This window comes from Ranitomeya imitator, chromosome 9, assembly GCF_032444005.1.
Source record: "Ranitomeya imitator isolate aRanImi1 chromosome 9, aRanImi1.pri, whole genome shotgun sequence".
NCBI classification, from domain to species: Eukaryota; Metazoa; Chordata; class Amphibia; order Anura; family Dendrobatidae; genus Ranitomeya; species Ranitomeya imitator.
Genome location: NC_091290.1, coordinates 103,074,761 through 103,095,919, shown reverse-complemented (window position 1 = coordinate 103,095,919; position 21,159 = coordinate 103,074,761). Strand labels below are relative to the sequence as shown.

The 21,159-nt window shown below is 42.8% G+C and overlaps 1 protein-coding gene across 3 annotated transcripts in view; it reads right to left on the bottom strand.

Annotated features, from left to right (window-relative positions):
- NECAB2 (N-terminal EF-hand calcium binding protein 2) overlaps positions 1-21,159 on the bottom strand; it is a 268,082-nt gene that overhangs the window by 17,939 nt on the left and 228,984 nt on the right. For all 3 annotated transcript variants that reach the window (XM_069740424.1, XM_069740426.1, XM_069740427.1), the window contains 2 exons: positions 15,585-15,694; positions 15,146-15,225 (listed from right to left, as the gene is read on the bottom strand). In XM_069740424.1, the coding sequence (XP_069596525.1) occupies positions 15,146-15,225; positions 15,585-15,694 (190 nt within the window). The remainder of the gene's footprint in view (positions 1-15,145; positions 15,226-15,584; positions 15,695-21,159) is intronic.

Here is a 21,159-nt window from a genome sequence, read left to right as displayed (position 1 = left end):
TCCCGAATACGGCCGACAAAACACCGGATAATAGGAGCTGCCCCATAGATTAACATTGGGCCGAGTGCTATGTGATTTTTTATCGGATTGCACTCGTCCGTATTACGGTCTAGTGTGACTCCGACCTTAGATGGTGACTCTGTGGTGCAGAGGGAACGCCCAGGTGTCACCTCAACTAACCAGAGGGCACAGGCTTGATTGTTTCATGTACAGTTACATCTGTAGAGGTCTAGTAGCAGAGCATTTGTGCTGCTTCTATTTTTCTCTATTTTAATGAAATCCCGTCCTCTGCTTTTAACTTATTTTACCTTTGACTGTGATTATTTCTTTGCCTCGTTCACCTTTCTTTCCAGTTGCAGAAGACTGTAAATAGTCCTGCCCCTCTGAGACATCATGAAGCCCATGAAAAATGAACTCAACCTTTTTCCTCAAACTCAGACACGACATGACAATTTCTACATTTATTTCTCTCTAAACTACATGGGGATTGATATTCGGCTCCAAAAGTGAGGGAGGCTGAATCTCCACAGAACAGATATAGATAGAAAATGTTATTAGATGATGATAGGAGTCATTCATTCATCTTTGTTCCGAAATTTCGTGCCCATAAAAAAAATTCACGGAGACATGTCTCACGGAGTCGGGAAGGAATTTTTTTCCCCAATGTGGAGCTTACTCTTTGCCACATGGGTTTTTTGCCTTCCTCTGGATCAACATGTTAGGGCATGTTAGGTTAGGCTATGGGTTGAACTAGATGGACTTATAGTCTTCCTTCAACCTTAATAACTATGTTACTATGTCGTTTTATCATCCAAGTCAGGGATCAGAATAATCCATACAAGTCTATGGGTCCACGAAACTAACGGACACCGCAATTTGCCATCACTGTGCAGTCCACATGCTGCCCGTTTTTAGCATTGCAGTGGGTAAGTGAAGCGTTGCAATTTTTTTATTTGCATACCAGAAAATCACTTTGACAAAATTATCACAAATGGCACCCTGACCAAACACTGAAGAACGTCTGGTCCAAAAGATCTACTTTAAATAAAATCAGACGTCTGAATGAGGCCTTACTCTTCAACCAGGGTCAGAAAAGCTTATGAAAAATCAAGATTTTCATCCAGAAAACTCAGCCAATGTTCATCCGTATGGTCATCGGTGTCTCATCCATGTGTCCGGATTTTACGTCCGTGTGAAATAACATTTATGTCAACATGTACATGATCAAATACAGTTTCCCAGGTTAACAATAGCAATGTACCCGTTCAAATCAGATGCTATGTAGATCATCTGTATAGTACCCGATTATTTTTTTTGCATTTCCATAGACTTGAAAGAGGAGTCCCATCTGCTTCTTTTTTTTTTACATGGACAATTTTACCTTGTACTGTTCTTTGAACACCACAGCTCATTAGTTATGAGTAGGAAATCTAGCTTGTGTGCATGGTTATAATTGTTTCATAACAACCCTATTTTTCATCTGTATTTTTGACCCAAAAAACATAAGACATTTTTATGCACTTTTAAGTACTGTAGGTTATATAGTGTTGTTTTCATTTTTTTAGTACGTACTCTTGGTGGATTTTTTGTTTGCTTTTAAAAAGTGACTCAATCCTCCAAAAATGCAAAAAAAAAAATGTAATATACATGAACACATGCATTTTTTAACAGATGGAGAAAAAAATATTGTAGGTCTGTGGGAGAAACATTTCTCCCACACACAGTGAGAAAAAAGCAGAAACTCAAAGTAAGAGTTTGTGCACACGACATCTTTTTCGGGGAGGTTCTGCCTAAAATCCTCCTGAAGTAGCACAGCGAAACCACTGCAAAAAATGAACATAATGACAAATGACTTTACTTTGCACATGTTTAATTTTTTGTTGCTTCTTTTAACTGCTACATGGTTCGAAAGTCTAGGAAAGCATTGACCCTAAAAAGAAGAGAAACTTCACAAACCTGCAATTTTTTTTAATTTCCTATTAAACCAGAGCAAACATCTGGTTAAAAAAACAGCAAAAAGTGACATGAAGAAGCCATTAAAATATATAACTTTTTTTTTTTAAGTGCTATGTGTGAAACCAAGTATGGCGTTTTAAAGCAGCTACAGTCAGATGATTGCCTATTTTTAAGAAACAATATTGGATCTTTATCTATTTGTTTCTCCAAATAACGAGCTTTCCTCCTACACAAGCATGACGGTAAAGAACCATTTTGACAAGTGTGGCAGTATAGTTATTCATTAGGGAGTAGCGTGCAAATCCTCATAAATGCTTTTTCTATAAAATTGTGTACTAAGCAAAAAATTCTTGCAAATGATAGCAACAGCTTCAGCCAGTAAGTGATACCAGCAATCCTCAATAACAAAGATGGCTGCCAGGATCCATGGCTGGAGAGTGAATTGGGAGATATATGTATCTCAAAAAATAAAGGGAACACTAAAATACCACAGTCTAGATATCACTGAATAAAATATTTCAGTTGCAAATCTTTATTCATTACATAGTGGAATGTGTTGAGAACAATTAAACATACAAATGATCAATGTAAATCAAAGTGAATATCCCATGGAGGTCTGGATTTGGAATTATACCCAAAATCAAAGTTGAAAATCAAATTACAGGCTGGTCCAACTTCAGTGGAAATGCCTCAAGACAAGGAAATGATGCTCAGTAGTGTGTGTGGCCTCCATGTGCCTGTATGACCTCCCTACAATGCTTGGGCAAGCTCCTGATGAGGCAGCGGATTGTCTCCTGAGGGATCTCCTCCCAGACCTGGACTAAAGCATCCGCCAACTCCTGGACAGTCTGTGGTGCAACATGACGTTAGTAGATGGTGTGAGACATGATGTCCCAGATGTGTTGAATTCAATCGGATTCAGGTCTGGGGAACGGGCGGGCCAGTCCATATCTTCAATGCCTTCATCTTGCAGGAACTGCTGACATTCTCCAGCCACATGAGGTCTGGCATTGTCCTGCATTAGGAGGAACCCAGAGCGAACTGCACCAGCATATGGTCTCACAAGGGGTCTGAGGATCTCATCTCTGTACCTAATGGCAGTCAGGCTACCTCTGGCGAGCACATGGAGGGCTGTGCGGCCCTCCAAAGAAATGCCACCCCACACCATTACTGACCCTCTGCCATACCGGTCATGCTGAAGGATGTTGCAGGCAGCAGATCGCTCTCCACTGCCTCTCCAGACTCTGTCACATGTGCTCATTGTGAACCTGCTTTCATTTGTGAAGAGCACAAGGCGCCAGTGGCAAATTTGCCAATCCTGGTGTTCTGTGGCAAATGCCGAATGTCCTGCACGGTGTTGGGCTGTGAGCACAACCCCGGTCTGTCGACGTCGGGCACTCAGACCATCCTCATGGATTCTGATTTTAACAGTTTGTACAGACACATGCACATTTGTGGCCTGCTGGAGGCCATTTTGCAGGGCTATGGCAGTGCTCCTCCTGTTCCTCCTTGCACAAAGGCGGAGGTAGCGGTCCTGCTGCCGGGTTGTTGCCCTTCTACCCCCCATGTCTCCTGGTGTACTGGTCTGTCTCCTGGTAGCGCTTCCAGCCTCTGAACACTACGCTGACACACAGCAAACCTTGCCACAGCTCGCATTGATGCGCCATCCTGGATTAGCTGCACTACCTGAGCCACTTGTGTGGGTTGTAGAGTCCGTCACATACTAAAACGAGAGTGAAAGCACAACCAACATTCAAAAGTGACCAAAACATCAGCCAGAAAGCATTGGTACTGAGATTTGGTCTGTGGTCCCCACCTGCAGAACCACTCTTATTGACAGTGTCTTGATAATTGCCAATAGTTTCCATCTGTTGTCTATTCCATTTGCACAACAGTATGTGAAATTGATTGTCAATCAGTGTTGCTTCCCAAAAGTGCACAGTTTGATTTCACAGAAGTTTGATTTAGTTGGAGTTATATTCTGTTGTTTAACCCCTTCTGATGGATTTACACCAAGAGACATGACTAATACCGGAGAGGTATGGGATATTGTTGTTTTTATATTTTAACTTTGTTTCAGGTGACAAGGGTCTTCAACTGAATTGAGCGTTTAATAAACTATTACTACACCATGTGTCTTTATTTCATTAAAATACTGTTTTTCTAATGTGTGTGTGTTTTTAGCCCTTTATGAACATAGGATTAATAATGGATAGGTGTCTTATTGATGCCTCTCCATTATTAACCTGGCTTAATGTCACCTTACAATAGCAAGGTGACATTAACCCCTTATTACCCCATATCCCACTGCTACAGGGGAATGGGAAGAGAGAGGCTAAGTGCCAGAATAGGCGCATCTTCCAGATGTGCCTTTTCTGGGGTGGCTGGGGGCAGATTATTGTAGCCAGGGGGACCAATAACCATGGTCCCTCCCTAGGCTATTAATATCTGCCCTCAGTCACTGGCTTTCCCACTCTGGTGGGGAAAATTGCGCGGGAGCCCACGCCAGTTTTTTTCGTGATTTAACCCTTTATTTTAACAGCTAGAGCCCCCAAATTTAGCACACAGACACTTATAACATTAGTAGTGAGGAATATGTAAAAAAAATAAGGGATATGAAATGGTGTACTGAATGTAATCCATGTCTCATATCCTGTCGGATTTGGGAAGGAGATAGCAAAAGCCGGCAATTGAATTATCGGCTTTTCTGCTATCTAGCGCTATATGAAATATAAATATATGTGTCTCACTGAGATTATATATATATATATATATATATATATATTACACTGTATATGTGTTTTTACGCATATTTGAGGCCATGGATCCATTCTATGTCCATTTTAAAAGCCAGCGAGGAAATCTCGCTGTATAGATGCCATACGGATGCCACGCGGATAATTTTTGGAGAAAAAAAAAAAAAAAATCGCATCCTCGCATTGAATACGGATCACTGTTCAGGAAATTTTCTGTGTATCTCGGCCATGAAAAATGGACCGTATTTTTATACGTTGTGTGTGACTACGGCCTAATACAGGCCTCAGGAAGGCTTCACATCTGAGTTCCCACCATCTGAGATCAAACATGTCATCTATTTACAATTTGCTAAGGACAGCTTGATTAAAGGGCAATTGAACCAGGAACATACATAGATTGAAGTAAACTGTCCGGAGAAGGCACACATCCTCACCGCCTTGGGTGGGATCATGGATTGTTGACTGTAACTTAATTTCTCCTTGGTACAAACAGGGTATGGGACTACTCAAAAGTGGATTTTAAAAAGGGGAGCATTATAAAAGGTTGACATCACTATATGGAGGCTCAAGAAGCACTATTACTGTGAAGAGACATGGGGTAAAAACTATCATGGTGTTGTGAGGCATTGAAGTTATGAGGGTGGCACTAGAATTTATGGAGCCCCCATAGAAGAAATCAATTGTGACCCCACCGAATGTACCGGTAATTCTTTTTTTGTAGGGAGGTTCAGAGGAGCATGTCTCTCAGCTTTGCAGCCATTACAAAGTATTTTTGCTCCAACTGAAGCTCCTTAGTGTGCTCACTTCCAAAGCTACCCCTTTCATGGCCTCCATAAAATGTGATACCAAAAAAAATGCCCCCCAAATGCAGTATGATACATCCACACTGAATTTTTCGACAGTAACCTCTACACACACAGTATTGATGACCCTACAGTACCACATCTTGGCAAAGAATGATACCCCCCCACAGTGACCCCAACAGAGTATGATGGACCCTACAGTCCCCCACACACACAGTATAATGGCCCTGACAGTCCTCCACACAATATAATGGCCCACACACAACCATCCATACAGTATAATGGTTGTCCATATTGTATAATGGCCTCCACAGAGTATGATGGCCCAAACACAACCCTCCTTACTTTATAATGGCTTCCACTAGCACTCCAAACCGTATACTGGCACCAATATAGTCATCCAAAAAGTATAATGGCCTCCACATTTCAAATAGTATAATGGGTCCCAAATAGCCCTCCAAATAGTATAATGGCATCCACATTCCAAATAGCATAATGGCACCACTTAAGACACTATAATGGTCCTAAAATGGCTCTTTAAATAAGCGGGCCAGATGAAGCACTAGTAGTGTGTGGACGCAAAGGGGCAAAATTACTGCACAGAGGCACAAAGGGGCATTGTCTTTGTGCAAAGGCACAAAAGGTCACTATTAATGTATGGAGCCACAAAGGTTGCACAGTAGCAATTGTAAAAAAATATTACCGTGTAGGGCCCAAAAATAGGGTGATTATTACAGTCTACCGCACTATAAAAGATTATGGCACTATAAAGTTTGTGTAAATGTCTGGGAAATAATACGTTAGGTGCTGGAAAACAAATGAGCCAGAGATGTCTGTATGTTAAGTTATGCGGTTATGGGTCATGACTAGTGTTGGGTGAAACCCTGGATGTTTGGTCCGGCGGGTTCAGCCGAACAGTTAAAAAAAGTTTTGTTTGGGTATCAGAACAGTACCCAAACCCGGACCACATTCACTTGGATGGGGGGCTTGAACATCCAGGGTTTGCGAGGCTGTCATGTGCATGACAGCGGGGCAAACACTGCCTCTGGTTGGCGATAAGATCATTACCACCGGTCAGAGCGCTGAAGATCTCACACTGTCAGATGACAGTGTCAGCCGACAGTTGTAACTGTAGGTAAAAAGTTTACCTCCAATCATAGGCGTCAGCAGATGGGACTACTACGCTTGTTGACCCTAATAACAGAGAGCAGCCGGCGGCTGACTCATCAGCTGATGCCTGTGCTGTAAATAAATAATAAAAGAAAAATTGTGGGTTCCCCTGTATTTTTGATAACCAACCATTAAAATATCATTGCTGTGGGCTGCAACCCTCAGCTGTCAGCTTTAGCAAGGCTGTTTATCAAGAATAGAGGGGTCCCATGCTATTTTTTTTTTAGTTAAATAAATAATTTAAAAAACCATCATGGGGCCCCCAAATTTGTGACAACCAGCCAAGCTAAACCAAACAGCTGGGGGTTAGTATTCTCAGGCTGGTAATGGGCCACGGATATTGGCCCCCCTAAAAAATAGCAGCCCGCAGCGACCTCATCTTATAGACGCCTCTCCATTACTAAGCCGTAGGCATGATGTCATCGGACAATACGAAGGTGACATTAACCCCACAAACATGAACCCCACCTGTCACCACTACAGACAAGTGGGAAGAGCCGGGCAAAGTACCAGAATTGGCGCATCTAATAAATGCGATTTTTCTGGGGCAGCAACGGGCTGCCATTTTTAGCCTGGGGTTACCAATATCCACGGCCCCTTACCAACCTGAGAATACTAGCCACAAGCTGTCTGCTGTAGCTTGGATGGTTGTCAAAATTGGAGGGCGCTCACAATGTTTTTTTTAATTATTTATTTAAATAATTAAAAAAATGGCGGAGGGACCCCTCTATTCTTGGTAACCAGCCTTGTTATAGCTGACAGCTGAGGGTTGCAGGACACAGCTGTTAGTTTTGCCTTGTTGGTTACCAAAAATACAGGGAAACCCACATCATTTTTTCAATTTTAAATTTACTTACAGCACAGGCTGATGAATACGCCCATCGGTCGCCGCCAGCTCTCACTTTTATTAGCGGCAGCAGGCATAGGCTGATGGGAGTAGTAGTGCCATCAACCAACATCTGTGACCGGGGTAAGCTTTTTACACAGCTGGGGGCTCATGCTGTCAACTGACAGTAATGAGAACTACAGCACTCTGACAGATGGTAATGATCTTACTGCCAATCAGAGTCGCCAGTGTTTCTATCGTTGTCATGTAGATGTAGGGTGCCAAATCAGAACAGTAACACGGACTTCCTGGTGAAGTCCGTGCCTGAATAGTATGTGTTCGGTATGGATTCTGAGCATCACTGTTCGGGTTCGCCTATCTGTAGTCATGACTCATTGAAAGAAGAAGGCAAAGGAAATGTGTTTTTTTTTAGTTTTGTATATTAAATAGAGAGGGCCCATAAGACTCTACCTAATGCCCCTCTTTACAACAATTCCTTGTGGGCTTGATCCTGCACACAGAAACCAAGCTGAGATACACTAAATGAGGGATACACAAAGTAGCAGTATGAGACAATGAGAGAGGAGATGTCTCTCACACTTTTGAAATGCAGTGCAGCTAAGCTACAGTAGCAGCGCATCATCTAACGTAAGGTTGTGTGGGTTACAAAATCGAGGCATGACATAAACCTTAAACAACATTCACTAACTACCGTAAATAAAGCATTCCGTTCTTATGTTATTGAACTGCATAAGAAATAATTCTCTGACATTGAATTAATATTGAAACATTCCTCTGACTCTATGGTCTATGGTTATATACAGCAGGTGAAGTAAGTATTGAATGCATCTCCAATTTTCTCAACAGATGTCGGTAACAACCCATCCAATCCACACAGGCAAAGAAATCAAACCATAGATGTCCATAAATTAAGTTATGAATAATAATGAGAAATGACACAGGGAAAAAGTATTGAACCCACTTACTGAAATTTATTAAATACTTCATGCAAAAGCCTTTGTTGGTGATGACAGCTTCAAGATGCCTCCTGTATGGGGAAACTAGTCGCAGGCATTGCTCAGGTTGGGGATAGGGAAGATACGGGTTGTGAAGTAGGCCTGTTTAGCAGAGGTGAGAGCAGACTTAAAAGCGAGTGTTGCCTGTTTGAATGCAGTGAAGACATCTTGCGAATCTGTTTTCTTCCAATGCTGCTCTGCAATCCTGGACACTTGCCAGAGCTTTTAAGTGGTGTTATTGTGCCAGGGTTGTCTACTGATATGTCACACTCTGCCATGAACGAGAGTGGCATTGTAGAAAGCAGTGGCACCATGTGTCATGGAGTGAGCATATGGATGTCAGTGGTAGGATAGAGTCAGATTGTGTGGGTGTCTAGGGGTGCAAGGTTTCTGCGGGGGTGAGCATGTTGCTGGACACGAGTGATCGGTGAGGAGGACAGGGATGAGAAAGTGAGCAGATGATGGTCGGAAAGAGGGAGAGGGGTGGTGGTGAAGTTAGATAGAGAGCAGAGACGGGTGAAGACCAGGTTTAGTGTGTGTGCGTCTGTGTGGGTGGCTGTGGAGGACCACTGAGTAAGTCCAAAAGATGAAGTAAGGGACAGAAGTTTGGAGGCTGTTGACTGAAGGGTATCAGTGGGGATGTCGAAGTCACAAGTCACCCATTATGATGGTGGGAATGTCAGCAGAGAGAAAGTGAAGAAGCCAGGTGGAGAATAGGTCAATAAAGGCAGTGGCCAGGCCCGGAGGTCGGTATATGACGGCCACTTGGAGGTTGGATGGAGAGTAGATGCGGACAGAGTGGACTTCAAAAGAGGGGAGGATTAGGGAGGGTGGAGGTGGGATTGGGTTAAAGGTGCAGTTGCAAGAAAGGAGAAGACCCACTCCTCCACCATGTCTGTTGCCGGGGCGAGGGGTGTGGGTGAAGTGGAGGCCACCGTAACACAGCGCAGCAGGGGAGGCAGTGTCAGAGGGTGTTAGCCATGTTTCTGTGAGGCCAAGGAAGGCAAGCTTGTGAGAGAGAAAACGGTCATGAATCACATGAAGCTTATTTTAGATTGAGTGGGCATTCCAGAGTGCTCCAGATAGAGGGAACAGGGGAGTGGGTGTCAGTGGCACGGGTTTTAAGTTGGAAATACTGCGGTAGTTCATATTAGATAGGGAGCGGTAGGAGGGGGTAGTAATGGGTGGTATGAGCTGTGGGGGTCCAGGGTTGGGAGATATGTCGCCAGCAGTGAGGAGAAGCAGAGAAAGGGGGAGCAGGTGGGATTGGGTTAAAGGTGCAGTTGCAAGAAAGGAGAAGACCCACTCCTCCACCATGTCTGTTGCCGGGGCGAGGGGTGTGGGTGAAATGTGTGCTGAGGGTGGTATATGTGTTCAAGCACGTGGTAGTGTGTGGCGCATTTTGTGTGTGTGTGTTCATATCCCCGTGTGTGGTGAGTATCCCATGTCGGGGCCCCACCTTAGCAACTGTACGGTATATACTCTTTGGCGCCATCGCTCTCACTCTTTAAGTCCCCCTTGTTCACATCTGGCAGCTGTCAATTTGCCTCCAACACTTTTCCTTTCACTTTTTCCCCATTATGTAGATAGGGGCAAAATGGTTTGGTGAATTGGAACGCGCGGGGTTAAAATTTCACCTCACAACATAGCCTATGACGCTCTCGGGGTCCAGACATGTGACTGTGCAAAATTTTGTGGCTGTAGCTGCGACGGTGAAGATGCTAATCCCGGACATACACACACACACATACACATACACACACACATTCAGCTTTATATATTAGATCAGCTGTTAAGATCTATTGGCCAGATATAGATCTCCCTCAGTATTAAAAAAAAAAATGCTACAATATTTCCAAGTGGGTTCTTTGGTCAATATGGGCATGCGTCCCACACAGCGAGTGCTGCCAGCCACGTTGATGTGATAGATCTCCCTGAGAAACAGCATCCAAAGCTCATTTTTAATAAATGGAGGTGATGCCAGTGTGAGACATGTAACTAACATATTACAGTAAAACTGAGCTCTGTGTCCTGAGAAACACATTAGCAGCTGCAGCTCTCACAGCTCTGCTGTATTGTAACACTGCCTATGTGAGATGGAAGCTGAAGCAGAGAGGAAGTTATCACACACAGCTCTGCAGTGAGATCAGAGAGCGGAGAACTGGTTATTCCCCCTCTTAAAACAAGCTCTGGAGACAGATTCACGGGAAGATCTATGTCCGGCCCATAGTCCTTAACAGCTAATTTACATATAAGAAAAACATGGCTTTCTCTGGAATAAGACATTGGATCGCAGATATCAAGGTATTAGTTTATTCATCTTCCTAAGCCCGACATGCCCTTATAGACTTCTTTGGAGGGCTGACCCTACTGACAGAATCCCTTTAAAGCAAAAGAGAACAGTAACAGTACCATGTTATTAAATTGTTAGTTGTACAATATATTTAGGGTTTCATGTCCACCCATTCAGTCACTGCAAGCCCAACTCTGGTAGGAAAATGCATCTCAAAAAAGTTAAAATCAGCAAAATACAATATATCATATAAACGACAATAAATCAGTTATCGTTCACCCGTCACTGGTAGTTTTCATTGAAGCGGAGAATGCAGCTCATCCATTCACTAGGACACATCTGGCTTCTACTTAATGAGCTTCATTTTGATCAGTGCTCATTACAAGACAAAACAAATGAAAACTTGAAGCTGGCTCAAATTATTTATAGGTAGTTATTTTTATACTGAAAGATAGATGTTTTCGGTTTTTTACAAAATGCCTTCTAACTTCATGAACTACTTAGCAAAATACAAAATCTTTCTTGTGTCTTGATAATTTGATATACGGTTTCATAAAATCCTCACTGGACCACCATCTTCCACATCACATGATTTACTGCAGCCAATCAGTGGCTGCTTATAGGCTGCAGGGCTCATAAACAAAGTCATGCGAGCACCTGCAGACACAGCTCGGGCATAGCTGGAACAGTGCAAGTCCAGAAGCAAAATATATATTATTTTATTTAATAAGGGGCATATTTAAGCAGGATTTGTCCGATTAGAGGACAATCCTTTTAAAATTCTGTTCAAACTTCTGTGATTCCTTCCTTTCCTAATGACTCCATCACCATTATGAGGGTGCAATTTGAAAACTGATACATATGAATTAAGATGGATCCTATTCAAATAAAATTGGTTCCATCATGTTTGATAGAATCTCACGTATTGTGCTATTGTAATGCAGAGGTAACATAGTAACATCGTTATTAAGGTTGAAGGAAGACTTTGTCCATCTAGTTCACCCATAGCCTAACCTAACATGCCCTAACATGTTGAGGTGATTATCTGCCTGCAAATTCAGACTCAAAACTGCTGAGTGTGAACCCACCCCTCCCGCCAGGTCTCTATTTTTGCAGCCATCTGGGATTACACAAGTGATGACTACATGTTGGGTACCCAAGACATCTAACATTCTGGGGATTTGCGATAAATGTCACTCTTCCAAATAAAGTAACAGTGAAAAGCTTGGACACACTTGTTCATGCAATGGTTTTCCTTACTTATTATTATGATGCTGTCAGAAAGCAGCAAATCCATGAAAGAACATAGAAACAAGGAATAAAGTACCCACTTTAACTCTGATGACATCTTTACATTCCCTTGACGTTATCTCAAACCGTTTCATCAGATAACAGTCATGTGGAAAGGTTTTTCTTTTCGAACAGTTTTGAATGAGTTGGTCCAACTCATCTTAAACTATCTTAATTGGGTTGAGGTTGGGTGATAGTGGAAGCCATGTCATCTGACACAGACTCCATCCCTCTCTTTCATGACCACATAGTTTTGGGTCATTGTCCTGTTGCAACACAAATGATGATCCCATTAAATGCAAATCATGTGAGATGGCATGTAGTTACAGAATGCTGTGATAGCCATGATGGATAAGAATGCCATGAATTTAGACAATATCAACCCACAGTGTAACCAGCAAAGCCCCCCCCCCCTCACATCATCACACCTCCTTGTCCATGCTTCACGGTGGGCACCACACATGTAGAAACCATCCGCTCACCTTTTCTGCATCTCACAAAAGATATGGCAGTTGGTACTAAAAATCTTACATTTTGTCTCATCAGACCACAGTACAGATTTCCACATCAAATGTCCAGTCCTTGGGTTGCTTAGCCTGAAAAAGCCTCTTCTTCTTGTTTGCAACCATCAGAAGTGTTGCTTTGCATCAAATAGACCAAAAAGGCATGCTTTTCCAAGTCTCCACTGGACAGTTGTTTTTTAGATGTATCTTCTACTTGAGGTCTGTGCATCACTTGTGAAGACTTATCTAAGTTGTTGTCAATTTGCTGTTTGTGAGGCTGTTAACTCCGATGAGCTTATCCTCTGCAGCAGAGAAAATTCTTAGTATTATTTCCCAGGGCAGTCCTCATGAGAGCCAATTTCAATATGGCAATTGATGTTTTTCATGACTGAATTGGATTATAACGTCCAAAATCCCAGCATTTTCCATATTGGCTGACCTTAAGGACTTAATGTAATGATGGACTGTCATTTGTATAGTTAGTTGAGCAGTTTTTGCCATATTCTGCTTTATAATAAAGGTTGTGGAGTAGGACTCCGTGCTATAGAGACCTGCATACTGACAGTGTTGGTCGCAAACACTTTTTGAAGGCAGATAATTCCACAAATGGTGAGCTGTACCTGCTAATTGGAAGCCAATCCAGATCACTACTTGATAAAGCTGCTTGAGAGAATGTTATGGGGGGTATAAAGCTGTCATGAGAGCTAAATCTAAGGTTTAATGTGTTTCACATTTGTTTTTTCACTCCATGTTTCCATATATTCTCCTTCATATTTTCGCTGCCTTCAGTCTGAATCTAAAATGTGCACATTCCAATAAGAACAAATGAAACCATTGCATGAATAGGTGTGTCCAAACTTTTGAGTGGTGCTGTATATCTTAAAGCCTTAGGAAATGATATAACTGCCTTTATATATATCAAGCTCCTTCACAAATCAGCTATGTTCTTTGAAAAAGGATCTAGCGATTAATATCCTCTGCATTATACTCCTGCCACTTCTTACAGATTTACGCTACACAGCACACATTCCTGTTACGCAGCGCTGACGAAGCCTTTTATCTACAGACTGCACAGTACTCCCTGTCATCTCGAACAGCAGCGGCTATGGACAAAGTGCACTCCTAGGGTGATCAAGTGTAAGTTTCATTTCTCTCAATAAGCTGTTAAACTCACATCAATGAACTGCTGCATTAAGCAAACTAGGAATTACCTGCTCCACTTACCTGATGGAAACAAAATCTAAAGGTTTTATTCAATTATATATTTCTACTCTTTCTAAGGGTAATAAAATAATGCTTTACAATTACTTAAAGTGAACCAGACAGCAGGATTGTGCTGAGTAAACAACAGACAGTGACAGGTTGGCGCCATTATACTGATTAAAATGATACCATGGTTAATGAAATCTGTCTTGTGGTTCTTGTTTAATCTTTATTTGTATTTTTTAGTTTATAAGATTCTGATATTCTGGGTGGCCTGTAGGCGGGGCTGTGGGCGGGGCTATGGATGTGGCTTTATGTGGTGCTCCACTTACATATTCATCTGTATGGGTTTATGACCGGTCACTGATCCTTCACTGACATGACTCCTATTTTACATAATGCACAGAATATTGTTGGCTTAAAATAAAAAACTACATCCAGCAAAATGGCGCCACGCAGTAGCATCTATTGTATAATGCATATAATATTGTTGGCTTAGAAAAAACAAATTTAACTTCTGCAAAATGGCACCGGCAGCTGCGCATGCACATTAGCATCTATCGGATGGATAGGGATGGATCTCAGCTCAGTCACCCTCCTCCACCCAGTGGTGAAGCCCACCTCAGTTTGATCGATGGCATGGACTGCACAGATGTCTCTCCTGGAGGAAATCTGGCACCAGAGCACTCCCTGGGCATGCGCACTGAGACTGGGTGTATGGTTTACGAAGCATGCACATATCAAAAATAAAGCTGAACGGGAATGTGGTGGTGAATATATATTATTGAGATCTTCATTGTTATCAGATATAAAATGCTCTCCTAAAGATAATCTGAGACGCTGACCCAGTATCACGGTTGTCAACCGTCCTGAAAAAAAGGGCACCTTTGCCCAGTCCTTAAAAAAAAAATATTAAGGCGTCCATGATTTTTTTTTTACACTGAAGAAACTTAGAAATTTAGACTGTAATTATCATCAGTTTACAGAGTATGCAGCTGATGTCTTATCAGAATTATGGGCTGTAGACATGGATCGCTTATAACTATAATGATCTATTATGGTTTTCAAATTTGTCCATGACTTTTTTTTTTTTTATAAACCATTCAGAAAAAAGTCAAGTTGGCAACCCTACCCCAGTACAGTATTATGGTGTTATACGTGTGAACCCCGTAGTCTGCCGTATAGGATAAGCCAGTAGAAATGGGTTTCAGGCTTGGTCAGAAATGACATAGCAGAAAAACAATGCACGACAATGACATTCCTACCCTGTGTTATTTCTGACCCCACGTCCCGATGCTACACCTACACATCCTGAGCACAGAGATTCACCTTATTTTCCAGTCTCCCGATCAGCTCGGCCAGTCGGTTAATCTGCGCCTCTAGACCTTCCTCCTTCACATCTGAGCAGCCTGAGCAAACAGACAACACAGGATTAGCAGAGAACCTTGGTAGTATCTGATCATCGTCAGATTCAGGGCACATAAAGAGCTTAGAATTGTATGACGGGATTATGGGCAGTGGTATTAGAGAAAGAATACCAACACTACCAGTAACCCTGCACACGCGTCCTCACTACAAACGGCAACTCGGAGCAGTTCTCTCAACGCAAAATCAGATAACCGGTTGACCAGTACCACAGTGATAGACCCAAGACTCCAACTGTTCTCTATTTCTAGGCTATGAAGAAGCTTTCCGATAAGACATCAGTCCAGACTGCATCTCCCGCATCCCCCCTATTGAAGGAATGCATAAAATAGAAGGAGCTCACTGCTTTTTTCGCTCTTCCGCAGCTCCTTGGTGGAACTCCTAGTTGTAGGGTAGGTGGGTAAAGGATCTTCATGCCACCCATCGGTCATTCCTGGTCCCTTATAACAGTGTCTGCAGAAGAAAAATCAACAGAAAGTATAAGAACCAGATTTACGAACTCACTGTACCAAGCCTTCTGACTTTTCTTGTGATCTTACATATTGGGTAATGTTCTACTTTTCCTCCATGGTGACTATGATCGATAGTCTCTGAAATAACGTTCCCAAAATTAAGTATCCCACCGAGCATAAAACCCCAGCAATTTGTCAGTAAATGAGGCTGGGAGTGGCACGGCGCTCTCCTCAGGCTGTTCTTTCATGCCAGCCGGAAAGATCTACATCTACCCAGAGGCGACAAGATTGAGATTTGTAGCAGGGAACACGTTGCAGGCATTTGTCTGGGTCAGCGGCTGTGCCAGAGAGGTCAGCAGATTAAATGGTTCCCGTATTACCACTGTATAGGAGGCGGCACAGTGTCAGTTATAGGTAGATGGTTATTAAAGGCTGACAACAGCCGAATCATACTGTACATTACTCCCGCGCCAGGAAACATTTCAATAGGATTTACATTCAGTGGTTCACAGATTCTTTAATATTCATAAAATCATATTACTTTTCCTTCTTACTGTGTTCTACAGTATCACCGTTCACTTAAAGGGGATCTGTCAGCATGTTTTTGTGCTGGGAAATTTGAGAGCTGCATAATGTAGGGGCTGCGACCCGGATTCCAGCAATGTACATTTGCGGCTACGTTGAAACAATCCCTGTTTGCTCTGCGCAGATCTAGCAGTGCTTAGAATACTGAGCTCTATATAACTCCACCCACATCAGTGATTGGTAGCTTGCTCTGTACATTGACAGAGAGTGGCCAATCAGTGCTGGGGGCGGAGTTATACAGAGCACAGGACTAGGAGGCCCCAGACACTTAGTCCTGTAGTGATAATCTCCTGCTGATTAAACACTGATTTTACTGAAAGACAAACATACAGTCCAGTAAAGGTACCTTCACACATAACGATATCGTTAACGATATCGTTGCTTTTTGTGACGTAGCAACGATATCGTTAAGGAAATCGTTCTGTGTGACAGCGACCAACGATCAGGCCCCTGCTGGGAGATCGTTGGTCGCTGAGGAAAGTCTAGAACTTTATTTCGTCGCTGGACTCCTGCTGACATCGCTGGATCGGTGTGTGTGACACCGATCCAGCGATGTCTTCACTGGTAACCAGGGTAAACATCGGGTTACTAAGAGCAGGGCCGCGCTTAGTAACCCGATGTTTACCCTGGTTACCAGCGTAAAAGTAACAAAAAAAAAAAAAAACATACTTACCTACCGCTGTCTGTCCCCGGCGCTGTGCTCTGCACTCCTCCTGTACTGGCTGTGAGCGTCGGTCAGCCGGAAAGCAGAGCGGTGACGTCACCGCTCTGCTTTCCGGCCGCTGTGCTCACAGCCAGTACAGGAGGAGTGCAGAGAAGCTGAGCGCCGGGGACAGACAGCGGTAGGTAAGTATGTAGTGTTTGTTTTTTTTACTTTTACGCTGGTAACCAGGGTAAACATCGGGTTACTAAGCGCGGCCCTGCACTTAGTAACCCGATGTTTACCCTGGTTACCCGGGGACTTCGGGATCGTTGGTCGCTGGAGAGCGGTCTGTGTGACAGCTCTCCAGCGACCAAACAGCGACGCTGCAGCGATCCGGATCGTTGTCGGTATCGCTGCAGCGTCGCTTAATGTGAAGGGGCTTTAAGGGACACCCCTGGATTCAGGCTCTAAGCCCCTATCAGCTTAGACAGCAAAATCCAGAGACCAGATTCCTTTAAAGATGTTCTTCCCTGAAAAGGCTTCTCCATAGAAAACAAGTTACTGGTGGGGTCCAATCATTTGGACCTGCACGGATCTGCAGATGAGGGTACATTTATCCCTGTTAGACTGGAACGGCAATATGCATGTTTGACCTGCACTCCATTCAATCCCTATACGGCTGCTGAACGCTGCGTTCAGAAACTTATCACCTATCCTGCGGATTGATGATAACTTGTTTTCGCTTTAAAAGTTCCAATTTCCAGGATCCTATCTCAATATATAGTAGGTATGATAATAATATTAGCAAATACCTCAAATTAGAAATGTAGTATAGTTCTTCTGATTTTCTACATCGCAGACCTCATGTGCACAGCATTGCAGTAGCTTGGATATCCATGATTATGACTTCTAACAACTAACTGTCACCATTATGAATGGTCCTATCCATGGAGGAATTTGCCATCATTATTATTACTACTACATAAACTACATATTGGGATAGGATTTTGGAGATGGGGATATCATTTTAAGTCAAATAAAAAAATGAATAAAGGAGTATTCCATTTTATTTTTGTTTAAATTATACCGTTTTTTTTTTTTAATACATTCCAAGAAGTAAAAGTAGGTCACACAAGTTTTGTCCATTTAAAACTCCAACCTAGGGCATTTGAATCACTAAAGTATTAACAATGACCCCTTCATCACACCCCAAAATTAATAAGGATCCTGAATGCTAAACAAATATATGCTCCAGACCAGAACCCTAAAATTACGGTAATATGGATCCTTCCTCAACCCTAAATAAATCTGTGCTCCGGACCAGATCCCCTAAATTATTGCGGATTCCACAACAGGCCCTCTTTTAACGAAAACATAGCCCAGAACAGACTCTGTAGATATTTAGTCACCGCCACATCAAGACATTGCATGCAGTTGCGCCTAGTATAGGTGAGTATTTAGTCAGCATGTGGCACTTGGGTGATTTACCACCTTAAAGAAGCCCTCCTCCTCCTCCTCCTCCTCGTTGTCCTCCTTCCATCAGCATTTGTAACATCTTAATATATTGCAGTCATCATGTTATATACCTACAATTGCTCATTCTACCCTTCTACCCAGCCAATTCTTCTCTTTCTCATTAGGTCTGGGACATCACATGATTTAAAACTGACTAGCTGACTCCTAAGTTGTATGTAGAAACAAGAAGTCAGTTTTCCCTGCATGAGGCATAAATCACAGTAAAAGTCCCCGGCAGGGGGAACAGCTTGATTAGGAGGTAAAAAGCAGAATGATAAATGCGAGGACAAGAGACTTCCTGTTTCTACAACGAGCAGGGAAAAGAAGAATTAGCAGGGCAGAAAGGCAAAATGAGCAATTGTAGGTACACAGTGCTATATAATATGATGACTGCAATATATTTAGAGGATAAAAACTGATAGGAATGCTTCTTTAGGAGAGGTACCACTTTTACACAAGTGTCCTTGACATTCCAGGAGAGCAGGCAGGCAAATAGGATAATGGGTCAGATAAAAAAAAAGTTTGATTCAAAGAAAATATTAAACTAGATCTCCTATTATTTTATTGAAGCAACGTATTTAAAGGGTCATGCGCTCGGGCCTCCCAGCAGAACATCCTTTTGTGACTATATGCCTTGGCCAGACCTATAAATTTCAGCTGCATTGCTGGGTCTCACAAGTGACTCATTCATGCAGTGCAAACCATGTCAGGCCTCCTTCACATGTCCTGGTGATTCCTGTACAGGAAAAACCAGTACTCATCATTGTCGCCTGGTCTATCACGACTAAGTGACAATGATGGGAGTTGTATTGTATAAGAATTAAATAAAACAAACGGCATGGGCTCCCGCGTAAATTTCATAACCAGCAGAGGTAAAGCCCATGACTGAAGGTTGAAGTTATTAATCAGGGAAAAGGGACAATATCCCAAAAGGTTCCCAGAATTTTCTCATGGTGCTAGCGGTGATCTCATTGAGGTCACAGCAGTTCATCGGCATGCTCAGTGAACTGGCCGTGGGAACAGCAGCTTCAGTGACCAGCGGCAACCTCTATGATTTTACCACTCGTCACTGATGCTGTGCTCTCAGGAGCTCATTATCTGCTGGATTTCATTCTGAACGGTCGCATCTTGCCACCATTACGTTTGAAATTCAGATGTCACAGAGATGGATTATGCGTGAGAGAGTATGGATTATCTTCACGCCGGACAGGTGAGGGATATCGTTGTTTATTATTTTTTGGTCTTTTACAGGGGACATGGGCTTTAATGGATTTCAAATGTAAATGTATGACTTTTTTTTTTTTAATAAATGTGTAAAACAGGATGTTGAGTTTTATTTCAAATTAAGGATTTTATTCCTGCTGTGTGTTTTTTTTCAAAACTTACTATGGGGTCAGTAATGGGGACGTCCTATAGACACCTCTCCTTTACTAACCCCTGGGGGGCTTGATGCCAGCAGACAATACAAAGCTAACATCAACCTCAACCCTATTGCCCCACTTACCATCGCCACAGGGCAAGTTGGAAGAGCAAAGCCAAGGGCCAGGTTTGGCACATCTTACAGATGTGCCATTTATAGGACAGCTGAGGGATGATGTTGGTAGCCTGGGGGGGGGGAATATATGGCCCCATCCCAGACTATTAATATCAAAAGCTGTCTGTTTAATCTTTGCTGGTTTGAATTTATAGGGGGGCCTACGACAATTTTTTTTGTGATTCCCCGTAAATTAACCAGTAAAGGCTAAGCAAACAGCTGTAAGTTGTTATCAATAGCCTGGGAACCTTATTCGGTATTGTCCCTTCTCCCATATTATTAACCTAAGCTCCCAGTGGTCGTCTTTCCCTCTGCTGGTTATGAAAATGACAAGGTAGCGCACACCATTTTTTTCATTTACCTGTTAATTTTACACAGAATGTACTCAGCGGGTGCTGAATAGAACTCCCATCATTGTTGCCTGGTCGTGCTGATCACAGGGAGACAAAGCGACATGAGGGGTGCCTTCAGCAGCCAGCGCCTGGGAACAGCGCAAAGTGTACCGCTTCTTCCTAGGCGCTGGTAGGTGTCTTGCTGATTACATATGGATGTCATCCTTGTGTCATCAGCGTGCGGCACACATTTTGTCTGTGCTGCGTGTAAAAAATTGACATATCTGCGGGTTTTTCACACAGACACACTGTCCGTGTGAAAAACCTAAGTACAATGGGTGTGAGTATGTCCATATTTGCTGTCATTAAAAAAAGGACACCATAAAGACACGAAAACGGATGTGTGAAGGGGTTCCTAGTGTGGAAATCAATTCTTCACCTAAGCCTTTGCACCAAGTGTGTGGGGAAGTTAAGGACCTCAGTGGAGTTTCTTCTTAATTGGGCAATCTAAAACAGCAAATAAACACTGTGGTATAGCGGTAAATTCGCCATAGAAAGTTAAGAGTTTATGGTAACATCCTTGGGATCCAGGGTAAAAATTATTACATAACACCTATACTTAACTCTGGTGACAGTGCCATTGGAGCGGTGATGGCACTGGCTCATCCGGGGATCACGACACATTATGTCACGCAATCCCAGCAGCCAATCAGTGGCCGCTTCACACTTTCCACCTTTGGATATAGTGGCTCTCATTTCCTCTGGATATGTATGATTTCTCCAAAGGAGGTGAGTGTTAAACCACTTGAGCGTTAGCACGCATCTTAGGTCACTTAGCCCAGTTCCACAATCTCTTT